The sequence below is a fragment of the Pseudophryne corroboree genome, chromosome 9 (assembly GCF_028390025.1).
Source record: "Pseudophryne corroboree isolate aPseCor3 chromosome 9, aPseCor3.hap2, whole genome shotgun sequence".
NCBI classification, from domain to species: Eukaryota; Metazoa; Chordata; class Amphibia; order Anura; family Myobatrachidae; genus Pseudophryne; species Pseudophryne corroboree.
In genome coordinates this window covers 255,460,800-255,477,351 of record NC_086452.1, presented here as the reverse complement: position 1 = coordinate 255,477,351, position 16,552 = coordinate 255,460,800, and the positions used below count along the sequence as shown (strand labels likewise).

At 47.2% G+C, this 16,552-nt stretch overlaps 1 protein-coding gene across 8 annotated transcripts in view; it reads right to left on the bottom strand.

Moving 5' to 3' along the window:
* The window catches only part of ODR4 (odr-4 GPCR localization factor homolog), a 370,494-nt gene that overhangs the window by 140,253 nt on the left and 213,689 nt on the right, over positions 1-16,552 (bottom strand). For all 8 annotated transcript variants that reach the window (XM_063940235.1, XM_063940234.1, XM_063940236.1 and 5 more), the window contains one exon: positions 5,568-5,633. In XM_063940235.1, the coding sequence (XP_063796305.1) occupies positions 5,568-5,633 (66 nt within the window). The remainder of the gene's footprint in view (positions 1-5,567; positions 5,634-16,552) is intronic.

Genomic DNA, 16,552 nt, shown 5'->3' with positions numbered 1-16,552 from the left:
AATGAACACTGACGATATGGCTGGCAGATTGCGTTCCGCCCAACAAAGAATCTTTGACACTTCCATCAGGGCTTTGCAGCTTCGGGTTGCCGCCTTGATGATTTATGTACGCCACAGTGGTGGCGTTGTCTGACTGTACCTGAACAGGCCTGTTCTGTACTAGAGGCAGGGCTAGTGTCAACGCATTGTACACTGCCCGCAATTCCAGAATGTTTATCGGGAGGAGGGATTCCTCCCTGGTCCACCGACCCTGAAGAGAGTGTTGCTCCAACACCGTGTCCCAACCCCGCAGACTGGCATCCGTCGTCAGAAGGACCCAGTTGGAGATCCAGAATGGACGACCCCTGCTCAGTTGTTGGTCCTGCAGCCACCAAGTCAGTGACAGACGGACCTCCGGAGTCTTGGATATCATATGAAACCTGATCCGGTGAGGCAGGTCGTCCCATTTGGAGAGAATTAACCTCTGCAGAGGGCGGGAATGAAATTGAGCGTACTCCACTATGTCGAAAGCCGACACCATGAGGTCTAGAACTTGCATCGCTGAGTGTATTGACACACATGGGCGGGAAAGGAAGCATCTTATCTTGTCCTGAAGCTTCAAGACCTTCTCCGGAGACAAAAACGACCGCTGTTTGTGGGTGTCCAATAGTGCTCCCAGGTGTATCATGCTGAGCAGGAACCAGGGAAGACTTCTTCCAGTTAATGAGCCACCCGTGGGCTTGCAGGAAGTGGACCGTCAGTTCCAGATGACAAAGGAGAACCTCTGGAGAGTTTGCCAGGATCAACAAGTTGTCGAGATACGGCAGGATCCCGATACCTTGACGGCGGAGTAGGGCCATCATGACCGCCATGACCTTGGGGAAAACTCGAGGAGCCGAGGTCAGACCAAAAGACAAGGCCTGGAATGGAAAATGTAGGTTGCCAATAGCAAACCGCAGGTATTGTTAATGTGACACTGCAATAGGTATATGCAGGTAAGCATCCTGTATGTCCAGGGATACCATATAGTCCTTGGGCTCCAAGGCCAGAACAATAGAGCGAAGAGTTTCCATAAGGAATTTGGAGACTTTCACAATTTGGTCAAAGACTTGAGGTTGAGAATGGGCCGAGAAGATCCATTCAGTTTTGGAACTAGGAACAGCGTTGAATAGTACCACCTGCCTCTCTGAGCCAGAGGCACCGGCATTACCACTCCTGTGTCCAGGAGGGATTGTATCACCAGATGAAGAGTTTTTGCTTTTACCGGATCCGAAGGTACGTTTGTTGAGCAAAACTGGCGAGGGGGATGTATCTTGAAAGAGATGGTGTATCCGTGAGTGACTGCTTCCCTTACCCAGGCGTCCGAAGTGGTCTGTGACCATACCGGAGCAAACCGTAGAAGTCGGCCTCCCACCCTGGGATCACCCAGGGGGAGGCCTGCTCCGTCATGCAGCAGGCTTGTCTGTTTTGGCAGCAGGCAGCCCAGGCACGTTTAGGTTTGAGATTAGTGGATTTGGAAGTGCGAGCCTGTTTCAGGTACGCCTGACCCTTTGCTTTTCCTGAAGGTAGAAAGGAACGAAAGGAAGTACCCTTAGCCTTCGGAGCTGAAGGAGTAGTACTAGGCAGACATGCAGTCTTAGCAGACGCTAAGTCAGCGACAATCTTGTTGAGATCTTCCCCAAAAAGAATGTTTCCCTTAAAAGGGATAACCTCCAAGGTCTTTTCAAGTCCAGATCTACAGACCAGGAACGCAACCAGAGGATCCGGCGAGCCAGAATAGACATAATAGACGTTTTGGCTGCTAAGACACCTGCATCAGAAGCCGCCTCCTGAATATAATGAGAGGCTGTAACAATGTAAGAAAGACACTGTTTAGCATTATCAGGATAAAAAGACGGTAGTTCCGCTTCAACTTCCTGAACCCAGGCCTCTATAGCTTTAGCAGCCCAAGAGGCCACAACAGTAGGCCTATGCACAGCTCCAGCCAGAATGTAAATGGACTTCAAGCAACCCTCCGCACGCTTATCCGTTGGTTCCTTCAGAGAGGTGACGGTAGTGACAGGCAGAGCAGACGATACCACCAGACGTGCGATCTGTGAGTCCACCGGAGGCGTTGTTTCCCACTTTTTGCTCAACTCTGCAGCGAGGGGATAATGAGCTAGCACCTTCTTAGACAGAGAGAATTTCTTTCCTGGATATTCCCAGGATTCCTGACGTATGTCAACTAAATGGTCAGAATGTGGTAAAACTAACTTAGTATTCTTCTAACGCTTAAACTTATCTGGTTTCTTAGAGGGAGCCGGTGGTTCTTCGTCATCATCAATTTTAAGAGTCAGCCTAATAGCCTCTAAGAGATCAGGAACATGCACTTGGGTCAGGGATTCCCCATCAGAAGCATCTGCATCAGTGTCTGAGGGTTCCGTATATATGCGCCATCTTCATCAGATGAAGTATCAGTAACATGAGTGGACTATAAGGACATAATGGCCTGCTTAGAGGACACCTTGGTCTTAGGCAGGTGAGGGTTAGGATTTTGCTTGGCCAAAGACTGATTCAATTGCTGTAACTGAGAGGACAGAGTATCTGCCCATGGCGGATTAACAGCAGGGACAATATGTGGCTGTAATGACACGAGAGGTCCCATAGTGAGTGCAAGTCTAGTTACCAGCGTAGTCAGTAATAAGAAAATGTAGCCCACGGTGGGTCAGTAGTTGCCCCCGTTGTAGTAGACTGACTGAGGAGTACAAAGCCCCAAGCACCTGAACCCTCAGCTGCAATATTTTCCTCAGAGACATCCATGGAATGAGCACTGCCGGACGCAGGGTCAGCCACAGAGCCCTCACCCTGATGAGCTGATATTATATGAAAGCTTTACCTTGGGGTGGCACAGTACAATATAAGCAGACAAAGTACCTAACAAAAATCCCCCCAGATAGTGTGTCTACAGGCAGAGCACACACGGAGGATTTAAGAGGTATACAGGGACTGTAATACACAGAGAAAATACCAAAAGAGAATATCCTGTATAAACACTATATTATATGAAAAGCCTGATACACTTAGCCCCCCTCAGGGTACAGAATATAGGGATAGCAGTATAAGTGAGATACACGGAATGGAAATCACACAGCAGCTATTGGCACACACACAGTCACTTGTACAATGCAGAAATTATCACAAATAACCATAAAACTGCACTGGACTAGCAATACTTTAGTAAACACACTACTCAAGTAAAGCTAATTAGGTATATAGATATATCAATGCACAGTAAAGACTGGATGTATATCACAGGATACTTGTAATAAATAACAATATGCACTTGTTCTTAACTGTATACTTGTTATACTTAATTTCATTTTAAAAATAATATCAATCACAATATATTATACAAAATTTACACAGCATCAGAAAAAACACATTTAAGACATTCTGTCATACAGTACATTACTTCAATGAACATTGCTTTCACCCTTATTGAAAAGGAAGCATTTTCTCCAGTCACAGGTTCCCTGAATTACAGAATACATACATTTACATGCACCATTTTTGATACCTATCCATTTTATTTAGCAGATTTTCAGATATGTATAAGCTACACAATAAATAATTTCTTTGTGTACCACGTAAGACAATTCTCTCTCTCCCAAATGACATCAAGTTTCATCAAATCAATTTGACTCTAGGAGATCTGAGCGCTCTCTGAAGCTCAACATGGATAAAACTGAACTTATTATCTTTCCCCCAGCCAGAGCAACACCCCCTACAAATATCTCTATCACTGTTGACAACACTATCATCTCCCCCGTTCCCCAACTCCGCTGCCTGGGCGTCACTTTTGACTCCTCCCTCTCCTTTGCACCCTACATCCAAGCTCTGGTGCAATCTTGTCAGTTCCAGCTACGCAACATTGCTCGCATCAGGCCATTTCTCTCCCAGAGTGCAACTAAACTTATTATCCACTCACTGGTCATCTCACGACTCGACTACTGCAATGTGCTCCTCACTTGCTTCCACATCGCTCCCCTACAATCTGTCCTCAACTCTGCAGCTAGGCTCATCTTCCTCTCCCGCCTCTCCACTTCTGCCACTCCCCTTCAACAAAATCTACACTGGCTCCCATTCCCCTACAGAATCCTCTTCAAACTCCTCACCCTCACATACAAGGCCATCTCTAATTCCACTGCTCCCTACATCTCCAACCTCCTCTCCCTTCATACTCCCTCCCGCCCACTACGGTCGGCTGATGACCGTCGCCTCTCCTCTGCCTTGGTCACTGCTTCCCATGCACGAGTTCAGGATTTTGCCCGTGCTGCACCCCTTCAGTGGAATGCGCTCCCCCGCTCCATTAGACTCTCCCCGACCTTGCAAAGCTTCAAACGGGCATTGAAAACCCACCTATTTATCAAAGCGTACCCCTCCAATGCATACCCTAGTCCTTAGGCTGCTCCTCCATCCCCCTGTCCCATGCCTTGGACATCTCTGCTTTGCTTGCATACCACCATCAGGCTTCTACCTGCTTGCTTGCACCTCATGTCATCTGTCTGTTGCCTCTCCCCACTAGATTGTTAGCTCTTCAGAGCAGGGCCCTCTTTCCTCTTGTCTAAGCCCTCTTCTTGACACATTTCACTCAGCGACCATCTTTACCTGCTTTTTCTCCTGCTGGTAAAGGCTCATCTCTATCTATGGCCGCCAGCCCCAAGTAGTACAATGATTACTCCTTCGCCACTTACATCTAAGCTGTATTATGTTTTGAGAATTGTGTTGCTCTTTGTTACCTGCACTCCATTTTTGTTATTTATTTACTGTTATGCTAAGTTTTGTCTCCCTGTACTGTCCTTTGTACGGCGCTGCGAAACACTTGTGGCGCCCTATAAATAAAATGTAATAATAATAATAATAATAATAATCCAAACTACTACTGCCTTCATTCACATAAGTGTACCTATCTCCTTTCATTGTATCAACAGAATTTGAACATCTCACATATCAGACACAGGAATTGTCTGCAGATTATCCATAAGGACAGATGATGATGATGATGATGATGATGATGATGATGATGATGATGCAAAATCAGTCCCAGTGAAAAATTTTCTTATGGAGATTACAATCTTGTTAAGTAACATGCATTACAAAAATCAGCAAGTATATCTCAGCGAGTTTGAATTTAAAATGTAATGCAACACTAACATTAAGTGCACAGCCTGACATGTTTTGCACTTAATATTAGTGCCGCTTCAAATTTTGAAATCAAAACTTCCAGGAAGTGACAGCTCACAAAGGCCACTGCTTCTAAATGGCACGTGCCAGGTAGCCGCTGTCTAGTGCTGCGTCTGGCTGAGGATTTGGGGAGAATGCATGCTGCGCATTTATTTGTAAATTGTTATTACTCTTTATCCTTCAGAATGCTAACTCTCATGAGCAAGGTTCCCTATTTCTTTTGTTTCTCTATGTTACATAATGCTTATTAACCTTCTACGTTACCTGAGCAGTTATCCAATATTATTTTTATAAGATACTAAAAGATTAGAAGAATGAATGATTATGGTGTTACTCAGCATGGATTGCATATGCAGGATACTTACCGGGGAGGTCAGAATGTTTGCAGAAATGATTTGAGGACAGGAATGTGCAACAATTCTGGATTTTTTCTGGGAAAATAAATATTGCTCATATTAGCTAAGCCAAATTACATTACAATTATTTCTTCTCATTACTACCCCATTCAATTTAAGGTAAGTTTATGTTGACAATTGTGTTTGAGTAAAAGGTATCTTGGGTCAAATTCAAATGGAGCAAAGCAAAAAAGGCAAGTACAGTACTTACAGGGTAAATACTGGCTGTTTTTGCATGTAGCCCACACTTTCCAGTCAGCTTTATTATTACACTGCTATTTAGATTTGTATGTGGACACACCGCTTCCAAAACTAAATCTCTCTCCACATTATAAATCTGCCCCACCTGGAATGCAGCATGGTTTTACCATGGTGGAAAGTTACTTGCTATTATTTGCTTCACTTGCAACTCAGAATCAGCTCCTCTGTAAGGAACATTGGGGCAGATGTATTAACCTGGAGAAGTGATAAAGAAGTAATAAAGCAGTGATAAGTGCAAGGTGATAATGCACCAGCAAATCATTACGGATTTAAAAAATGACATTTAGAAGGTGATTGGCTGATGCATTATGTCGAAGTCGAAAAATAAGATTTTACTTACCGGTAAATCTATTTCTCGTAGTCCGTAGTGGATGCTGGGGACTCCGTAAGGACCATGGGGAATAGCGGGCTCCGCAGGAGACTGGGCACTCTAAAGAAAGATTTAGTACTATCTGGTGTGCACTGGCTCCTCCCTCTATGCCCCTCCTCCAGACCTCAGTTAAGGAAACTGCCCAGAAGAGCAGACATTATAAGGAAATGATTTTGGAATCTCGGGTAAGACTCATACCAGCCACACCAATCACACCGTATAACTTGTGATACACTTATCCAGTCAACAGTATGAACAACAACAGGGCATCAACAATGGATGCCAACATAACATAACCCATTATTAAGCAATAACTATGTACACGTATTGCAGAAAGTCCGCACTTGGGACGGGCGCCCAGCATCCACTACGGACTACGAGAAATAGATTTACTGGTAAGTAAAATCTTATTTTCTCTGACGTCCTAGTGGATGCTGGGGACTCCGTAAGGACCATGGGGATTATACCAAAGCTCCCAAACGGGCGGGAGAGTGCGGATGACTCTGCAGCACCGAATGGGCAAACTCAAGGTCCTCCTCAGCCAGGGTATCAAACTTGTAGAATTTTGCAAATGTGTTTGAAGCCGACCAAGTAGCAGCTCGGCAAAGCTGTAATGCCGAGAACCCTCGGGCAGCCGCCCAAGAAGAGCCCACCTTCCTTGTGGAATGGGCTTTCACTGATTTTGGATGCGGCAATCCAGCCGCAGAATGAGCCTGCTGAATCGTGTTACAGATCCAGCGGGCAACGGTTTGCTTTGAAGCAGGAGCACCCAACTTGTTGGGGGCATATAGGATAAACAGCGAGTCAGTTTTCCTGACTCCAGCCGTTCGGGCTACATAAATCTTCAAAGCCCTGACTACATCTAGTAACCTGGAATCCTCCAAGTCACGAGTAGCCGCAGGCACGACAATAGGTTGTTTCAAATGAAAAGATGACACCACCTTTGGCAGAAATTGGGGACGAGTCAGCAATTCTGCCCTGTCCATATGAAAAACCAGATAGGGGCTTTTACATGACAAAGCCGCCAATTCTGACACACGCCTAGCCGAAGCTAATGCCAATAGCATGACCACCTTCCACGTGAGATACTGTAGCTCCACGGTCTTAAGTGGTTCAAACCAGTGGGATTTTAGGAAACCCAACACCACGTTGAGATCCCAAGGTGCCACTGGTGGCACAAAAGGGGGCTGAACATGTAGCACTCCCTTAACAAACGTCTGAACTTCAGGAAGAGACGCCAGTTCCTTTTGAAAGAAAATGGATAGGGCCGAAATCTGGACCTTTATGGATCCCAACTTCAAGCCCATAGTCACTCCAGACTGTAGAAAGTGCAGAAATCTGCCCAGTTGGAATTCCTCTGTAGGGGCCTTCCTGGCCTCACACCAAGCAACATATTTTCGCCATATGCGGTGATAATGCTTTGCTGTCACGTCCTTCCTAGCCTTTATCAGCGTAGGAATAACTTCCTCCGGAATGCCTTTTTCCGTTAGGATCCGGCGTTCAACCGGCATGCCGTCAAACGCAGCCGCGGTAAGTCTTGGAACAGGCAGGGCCCTTGTTGCAACAGGTCCTGTCTGAGAGGCAGAGGCCATGGGTCCTCTGTGAGCATTTCTTGCCATTCCGGGTACCAAGGCCTTCTTGGCCAATCCGGAACAATGAGTATTGTTCTCACTCCTCTTCTTCTTACGATTCTCAGTACCTTGGGTATGAGAGGAAGAGGAGGGAACACATAGACCGACTGGAACACCCACAGTGTTACCAGGGCGTCCACAGCTATCGCCTGAGGGTCTCTTGACCTGGCGCAATATCGTTGCAGCTTTTTGTTGAGACGGGACGCCATCATGTCTACCTGTGGCAGTTCCCATCGATTTGCAATCTGACTGAAGACTTCGTGATGAAGTCCCCACTCTCCCGGGTGAAGGTCCTGCCTGCTGAGGAAGTCTGCTTCCCAGTTGTCCACCCCCGGAATGAACACTGCTGACAGTGCTTGTACGTGATTCTCCGCCCAACGAAGAATCCCGGTGGCCTCCGCTATCGCGACTCTGCTTCTTGTGCCGCCCTGGCGGTTTACATGAGCCACCGCGGTGATGTTGTCTGACTGAATCAGCACCGGTTGGTTGCGAAGCAGGGGCTCCGCTTGACTCAGGGCGTTGAATATGGCCCTTAGTTCCAGGATATTTATGGGCAGACAAGTTTCCTGACTTGACCACAACCCTTGGAAGTTTCTTCCCTGAGTGACTGCCCCCCACCCTCGGAGGCTCGCATCCGTGGTCACCAGGACCCAGTCCTGTATGCCGAATCTGCGGCCCTCGACAAGGTGAGCACTCTGTAGCCACCACAGAAGAGACACCCTGACCCTGGGGGACAGGGTGATCAGCCGATGCATCTGAAGATGCGATCCGGACCATTTGTCCAACAGATCCCATTGAAAGATCCTCGCATGGAACCTGCCGAAGGGAATGGCTTCGTACGATGCCATCTTTCCCAGGACTCGCGTGCAGTGATGCACCGTCACCTGTTTCGGTTTTAAGAGTTCTCTGACTAGAGTCACAAGCTCTTGAGCCTTCTCCGTCGGGAGAAACACCTTCTTCTGGTCTGTGTCCAGAATCATGCCCAGAAAGGGCAGACGCGTCGTCGGAATCAGCTGCGACTTTGGGATATTCAGAATCCAGCCATGCTGTTGCAACACTTCCTGTGAGTGCGCTACGCTGATCTGCAACTGCTCCCTCGACCTCGTCTTTATGAGGAGATCGTCCAAGTATGGGATAACTGTGACTCCTTGCTTTCTCAGGATCACTATCATTTCTGCCATTACCTTGGTAAATATTCTCGGTGCCGTGGACAGGCCAAACGGCAACGTCAGGAATTGGTAATGACAGTCCTGTACCACAAATCTGAGGTACTCCTGATGAGGCGGATAAATGGGGACATGCAATTAAGCATCCTTGATGTCCAGAGACACCATAAAATCCCCCTCTTCCAGGCTTGCAATGACCGCTCTGAGCGATTCCATCTTGAACTTGAATCTTTTCAGATAAATGTTCAGGGACTTTAAATTTAATATAGGTCTGACCGAACCGTCCGGTTTCGGTACCACAAACATTGTGGAATAGTATCCCTTCCCCTGTTGACGAAGGGAACCTTTACCACCACCTGCTGGAGAAATAGCTTGTGAATTGCCGCTACCACTACTTCCCTTTCTATGGGGGAAGCTGGCAGGGCCGATTTTAGGTAACATTGAGGGGGCATCACCTCGAATTCCAGCTTGTATCCCTGAGAAACAATCTGTATAGCCCAGGGATCCACCTGTGAGCGAACCCACTGGTGGCTGATATGTCGGAGACGCGCCCCCACCGCTCCTGGCTCCACCCGTGGAGCCCCAGCGTCATGCGGTGGATTTAGTGGAAGCCGGGGAGGACTTCTGTTCCTGGGAACTAGCTATAAGGTGCAGCTTTTTTCCTCTGCCCCTGCCTCTAGCAAGAAAGGAAGCACCTCTGACCTTCTTGCTTCTTTGTGCGCGAAAGGACTGCATTTGGTAATACGGTGCTTTCTTCGGTTGTGAGGGAATATATGGCAAAAAGTTTGACTTCCCAGCAGTAGCTGTGGAAACCAGGTCCGAGAGACCGTCCCCAAACAATTCCTCACCCTTGTAAGGTAACACCTCCATGTGTTTTTTGGAGTCGGCATCACCTGTCCACTGCCGAGTCCACAGGACCCTCCTGGCAGAAATTGACATTGCATTAATTCTAGAGCCCAGTAGGCAAATGTCCCTCTGGGCATCCCTCATATATAGGACAGTGTCTTTTATATGCCCCAGGGTCAGCATAATGGTATCCCTGTCTAAGGTATCCATTTCCTCAGACAGATTATCTGTCCACGCTGCTACAGCACTACACATCCACGCCGACGCAATTGCCGGCCTCAGTAGAGTCCCTGAATGTGTATAAACAGATTTCAGGATACTTTCCTGCTTTCTATCTGCAGGATCCTTTAGGGTGGCCGTATCCTGCGACGGCAGGGCCACCTTCTTAGATAAGCGTGTCAGAGCTTTATCTACCCTAGTGTAGGATTCCCAGCGCACCCTGTCCTCTGGCGGGAAAGGGTACGCCATAAGTAACCTTTTGGAAATCAGGACTTTCTTATCCGGGGAATCCCACGCTCTTTCACATAACTCATTTAACTCATGTGAAGGGGGAAAAGTCACCTCTTGCTTTTTCTCCCCATACATATAAACCCTCTTGTCAGGGACAGGGTTTACCTCTGATATGTGTAAAATATCCTTCATCGCTATAATCATGTAACGTATAGCTTTTGTCATTTTTGGTTGCAATTTTGCATCATCGTCATCGACACTGGAGTCAGAATCCGTGTCGACATCTGTGTCAACCATTTTGGATAGTGGGCGCTTTTGAGACCCTGAGGGCCTCTGCGCTGTAGGATCAGGCATGGGTTGAGACCCTGACTGGCCCGAGGTATCAGCTTTATCCAACCTTTTATGTAAGGAGTTTACATTATCATTTAACACCTTCCACATATCCATCCAATCAGGTGTCGGCACCGTCGGCGGCGACACGTCAGTCAACTGCACTTGCTCTGCCTCCACATAGCCCTCTTCGTCAAACACGTCGACACACTCGTACCGACACACCACACACACAGGGGAAGCTCTAAATGAGGACAGGACCCCCCACAAGGCCTTTTGGAGAGACAGAGAGAGAGTCTGCCAGCACACACCCCAGCGCTATATAACCCAGGGATTACACAGTAACTTAGTGTTTACCCAGTAGCTGCTGTATTATGATTTATGCGCCTAAATTTATGTGCCCCCCCTCTCTTTTTTACCCTTCTACCATGATTCTGCAGGGGAGAGCCTGGGGAGCTTCCTCTCAGCGGAGCTGTGGAAGGAAAATGGCGCTGGTGAGTGCTGAGGAAGAAGGCCCCGCCCCCTCAGTGGCGGGCGTCTGTCCCGCGATTTTTAGTAAAATAAATGGCGGGGGCTCATACACATAACAGTGTGCCACTGTCTATATGCAGCATTCGCCAGGAGGTAACAATTGCTGCCCAGGGCGCCCCCCCCTGCGCCCTGCACCCTACAGTGACCGGAGTGTGTGGGTTAGTGTGGGCGCAATGGTGCACAGCTGCAGTGCTGTGCGCTACCTCATGTGAAGACAGGAGTCTTCTGCCGCCGATTTCGATGTCTTCTCCGCTTCTGCCGGCTTCTGTCTTCTGGCTCTGCGAGGGGGACGGCGGCGCGGCTCCGGGAACGGACGACAAGGTCAGGTCCTGTGTTCGATCCCTCTGGAGCTAATGGTGTCCAGTAGCCTAAGAAGTGCAACCTAGCCGCAGTTAGTAGGTTTGCTTCTCTCCCCTCAGTCCCACGTAGCAGAGAGTCTGTTGCCAGCAGAAGCTCTCTGAAAATAAAAAACCTAACTAAAATACTTTCTTATTAGCAAGCTCAGGAGAGCTCAGTAAAAGCACCCAGCTCTGTCCGGGCACAGATTCTAACTGAGGTCTGGAGGAGGGGCATAGAGGGAGGAGCCAGTGCACACCAGATAGTACTAAATCTTTCTTTAGAGTGCCCAGTCTCCTGCGGAGCCCGCTATTCCCCATGGTCCTTACGGAGTCCCCAGCATCCACTAGGACGTCAGAGAAATATTATACCCACATGCATCACGTGCAAATACCACACAAAGTGGCCTCCGTGCGTGTGCTTGCTCTGCCGTGTGTGCGCATACCCGCAGATTGCATATACTGGCTTACGAAGCCCTGCGTATTAGCGCGTGGTATGAGTAAATACGGTAGCATACGCATTTGCATGGAAAAGCCACAAAGACATATCTGATATTTAATCCACATAGTGCATACTTTACACATAGCCTACACACACCACACCAGCAAGTTACATTTACTTTGGAAGTATAACAGAGGGATTCAACTTTACAGGATATGAGGGGACAGAATTAGGTTAGGATGTGGTGTTTGGTATCCAGCTGTACAGTATTTCAAGGGCAATATTCCGATGGCAGTTTGCAGAAAGTAGCACGCTCCTGCGCATAGATATGCGCAGGAATATATTAATAATATCACACTGTATTTACTGTACTCTTGATATTCAGCGGGAACCCAGTGGCGGACACCTGCAAGTGCACCTGGACCAGGCATCGCCCACCTATTCAAACCGACCTATGACCCCTCATGTACTGTAAATGACCAGCCCTTTGACCTATGAAAGAAGAGATTACAGTTTCCTTTGTTTCATGCTTTGGACTATTGTATAAAAGCCAAGTCTCCTGGCCGGCCTCAGTCTATTCTCTGACGGTCATCTTTCCAGACTGACTAAGGACCGGATCCGGGTGGCACAGGCGAACAAACGTATGTATCCATTGGTTGTAGCTTCTTCTCTGTAATAGTGTTGTATATTCTGTGTTTACCCCTTTTAAGTAAATATTTGTTGCTGCGTTGGACCACAACATAACATATACAATTGGTGTCGCATTCCTTTCCTGTTAGGGGTTAGAGTGTATTCGGCTGCACGTGTAGCTACTTTGTGCTTACAGCATGCTTACACAATGTGTACGCATTTCATAGAGGTTTATCACACACGCTTAGCGGTCCCAGCGGCCTGAACATTTCTGTATTTAGGTACTGCTTTTCCCTGTAAGTTAAACGAACTTAACAGTTATCACCTTGCACTTATCACTGCGTTATCACTTCCCTTCTCCAGGCTTAATACATTTGCCCCATACTCTGATACGGTGCTTGTGACCATGCAACTATGTCTATATTAAGATGTCTTTTTTCGGGGGGTTTGACAAGATCACTAGAGGATCTCAACAAGAAGGCTTCCTTGGTGACACACTCTTTTCTTAATGTATAGTGTATTAGAATTAAAATTTAACTTTCATTTTACTTTGTTAAAATAAGTTATTTGTGTTAGGCTCAACGTAGAGTAAGTGTTTATCAGCCTATGGGGGTAATTCCAAGTTGATCACAGCAGGAAATTTTTTAGCAGTTGGGCAAAACCATGGCCCTCATTCCGAGTTGTTCGCTCGTTCTTTTTCATCGCATCACAGTGAAAATCCGCTTAGTACGCATGCGCAAAGTTCGCACTGCGACTGCGCCAAGTAACTTTACTATGAAGAAAGTATTTTTACTCACGGCTTTTTCTTCGCTCCGGCGATCGTAATGTGATTGACAGGAAATGGGTGTTACTGGGCGGAAACACGGCGTTTCAGGGGCGTGTGGCTGAAAACGCTACCGTTTCCGGAAAAAACGCAGGAGTGGCCGGAGAAACGGTGGGAGTGCCTGGGCGAACGCTGGGTGTGTTTGTGACGTCAACCAGGAACGACAAGCACTGAACTGATCGCACAGGCAGAGTAAGTCTGAAGCTACTCTGAAACTGCTAAGTAGTTAGTAATCGCAATATTGCGAATACATCGGTCGCAATTTTAAGAAGCTAAGATTCACTCCCAGTAGGCGGCGGCTTAGCGTGTGTAACTCTGCTAAATTCGCCTTGCGACCGATCAACTCGGAATGAGGGCCCATGTGCACTGCAGGGGAGGCAGATATAACATGTGCAGAGAGAGATAGATTTGGGTGTGGTGAGTTCAATCTGCAATCTAAATTGCAGTGTAAAAATAAAGCAGCCAGTATTTACCCTGCACAGAAACAAAATAACCCACCCAAATCTAACTCTCTCTGCAAATGTTATATCTGCCCCCCTGCAGTGCACATGGTTTTGCCCAACTGCTAAAAAAATTTCTGCTGCGATCAACTTGGAATTACCCCCTATATAAGACAAAAAATAATAAAAAATATATAATATTGGCTCAGATCGAATTACTGTTCTATATTTTCCTGTTTATTATATAATAAATTAAAAGAACAGATTTAGTACCCAATCCCAATGATATTGATGCCAATTTTTGTCAACATAAATATTTATTTTCATCAAATCTATTCAATATTACATTCTTAGTTCAGGGTAGGTATATCAATAAACAATGTATGTTCAGCAATTGTGAAAATAATAAGAATTTACTTACCGATAATTCTATTTCTCGTAGTCCGTAGTGGATGCTGGGGACTCCGTAAGGACCATGGGGGATAGCGGCTCCGCAGGAGACTGGGCACAAAAGTAAAGCTTTAGAACTACCTGGTGTGCACTGGCCCCTCCCCCTATGACCCTCCTCCAAGCCTCAGTTAGGATACTGTGCCCGGACGAGCGTACACAATAAGGAAGGATTTTGAATCCCGGGTAAGACTCATACCAGCCACACCAATCACACCATATAACTTGTGATCTAAACCCAGTTAACAGCATGATAACAGAGGAGCCTCTAGAAAAGATGGCTCACTACAGCAATAACCCGATTTTTTGGTAACAATAACTATGTACCAGTATTGCAGACAATCCGCACTTGGGATGGGCGCCCAGCATCCACTACGGACTACGAGAAATAGAATTATCGGTAAGTAAATTCTTATTTTCTCTAACGTCCTAAGTGGATGCTGGGGACTCCGTAAGGACCATGGGGATTATACCAAAGCTCCCAAACGGACGGGAGAGTGCGGATGACTCTGCAGCACCAAATGAGAGAACTCCCGGTCCTCCTCAGCCAGGGTATCAAATTTGTAGAATTTTACAAACGTATTTGCTCCTGACCAAGTAGCTGCTCAGCAAAGTTGTAAAGCCGAGACCCCTCGGGCAGCTGCCCAAGATGAGCCCACCTTCCTTGTGGAATGGGCTTTTACAGATTTTGGCTGTGGCAGGCCTGCCACAGAATGTGCAAGCTGAATTGTACTACAAATCCAACGAGCAATAGTCTGCTTAGAAGCAGGAGCACCCAGCTTGTTGGGTGCATACAGAATAAACAACGAGTCAGATTTTCTGACTCCAGCCGTCCTGGAAACCTATATTTCCAGGGCTCTGACAACGTCTAGCAACTTGGAGTCCTCCAAGTCCCTAGTAGCCGCAGGCACCACAATAGGTTGATTCAGGTGAAACGCTGAAAACCACCTTAGGGAGAAACTGAGGACAAGTCCTCAATTCCGCCCTGTACGAATGGAAAATCAGATGAGGGCTTTTACAGGATAAAGCCGCCAATTCTGACACGCACCTGGCCCAGGCCAGGGCCAACAGCATGACCACTTTCCATGTGAGATATTTTAACTCCACATATTTAAGTGGCTCAAACCAATGTGACTTTTGGAACCCAAAAACTACATTTAGATCCCAAGGTGCCACTGGAGGCACAAAAGGAGGCTGTATATACAGTACCCCTTTCACAAACGTCTGAACTTCAGGGACTGAAGCTAGTTCTTTTTGGAAGAAAATTGACAGGGCCGAAATTTGAACCTTAATGGACCCCCATTTCAGGCCCATAGACACTCCTGTTTGCAGGAAATGTAGGAATCGACCTAGTTGAAAATTCCTCCGTCGGGGCCTTACTGGCCTCGCACCACGCAACATATTTTCGCCAAATGCGGTGATAATGTTTTGCGGTTATATCTTTCCTGGCTTTGATCAGGATAGGGATGACTTCATCCGGAATGCCTTTTTCCTTCAGGATCCGGCGTTCAACCGCCATGCCGTCAAACGCAGCCGCGGTAAGTCTTGGAACAGACAGGGTCCTTGCTGGAGCAGGTCCCTTCTTAGAGGTAGAGGCCACGGATCCTCCGTGAGCATCTCTTGAAGTTCCGGTTACCAAGTCCTTCTTGGCCAATCCGGAGCCACGAATATAGTGCTTACTCCTCTCCATCTTATAATTCTCAGTACCTTGGTTATGAGAGGCAGAGGAGGGAACACATACACTGACTGGTACACCCACTGTGTTACCAGAGCGTCTACAGCTATTGCCTGAGGGTCCCTTGACCTGGCGCAATACTTGTCGAGTTTTATAAACATGTGGAAGACTTCTGGGTGAAGTCCCCACTCTCCCGGGTGAAGGTCGTGTCTGCTGAGGAAGTCTGCTTCCCAGTTGTCCACTCCCGGAATGAATACTGCTGACAGTGCTATCACATGATTTTCCGCCCAGCGAAGAATCCTTGCAGCTTCTGCCATTGCCCTTCTGCTTCTTGTGTCGCCCTGTCTGTTTACGTGGGTGACTGCCGTGATGTTGTCCGAATGGATCAACTCCGGGTGACCTTGAAGCAGAGGTCTTGCTGAGCTTAGAGCATTGTAAATGGCCCTTAGCTTCAGGATATTTATGTGAAGTGATGTCTCCAGGCTTGACCATAAGCTCTGGAAATTCCTTCCCTGTGTGACTGCTCCCCAGCCTCGCAGGCTGGCATCCGTGGTCACCAGGACCCAGTCCTGAATGTG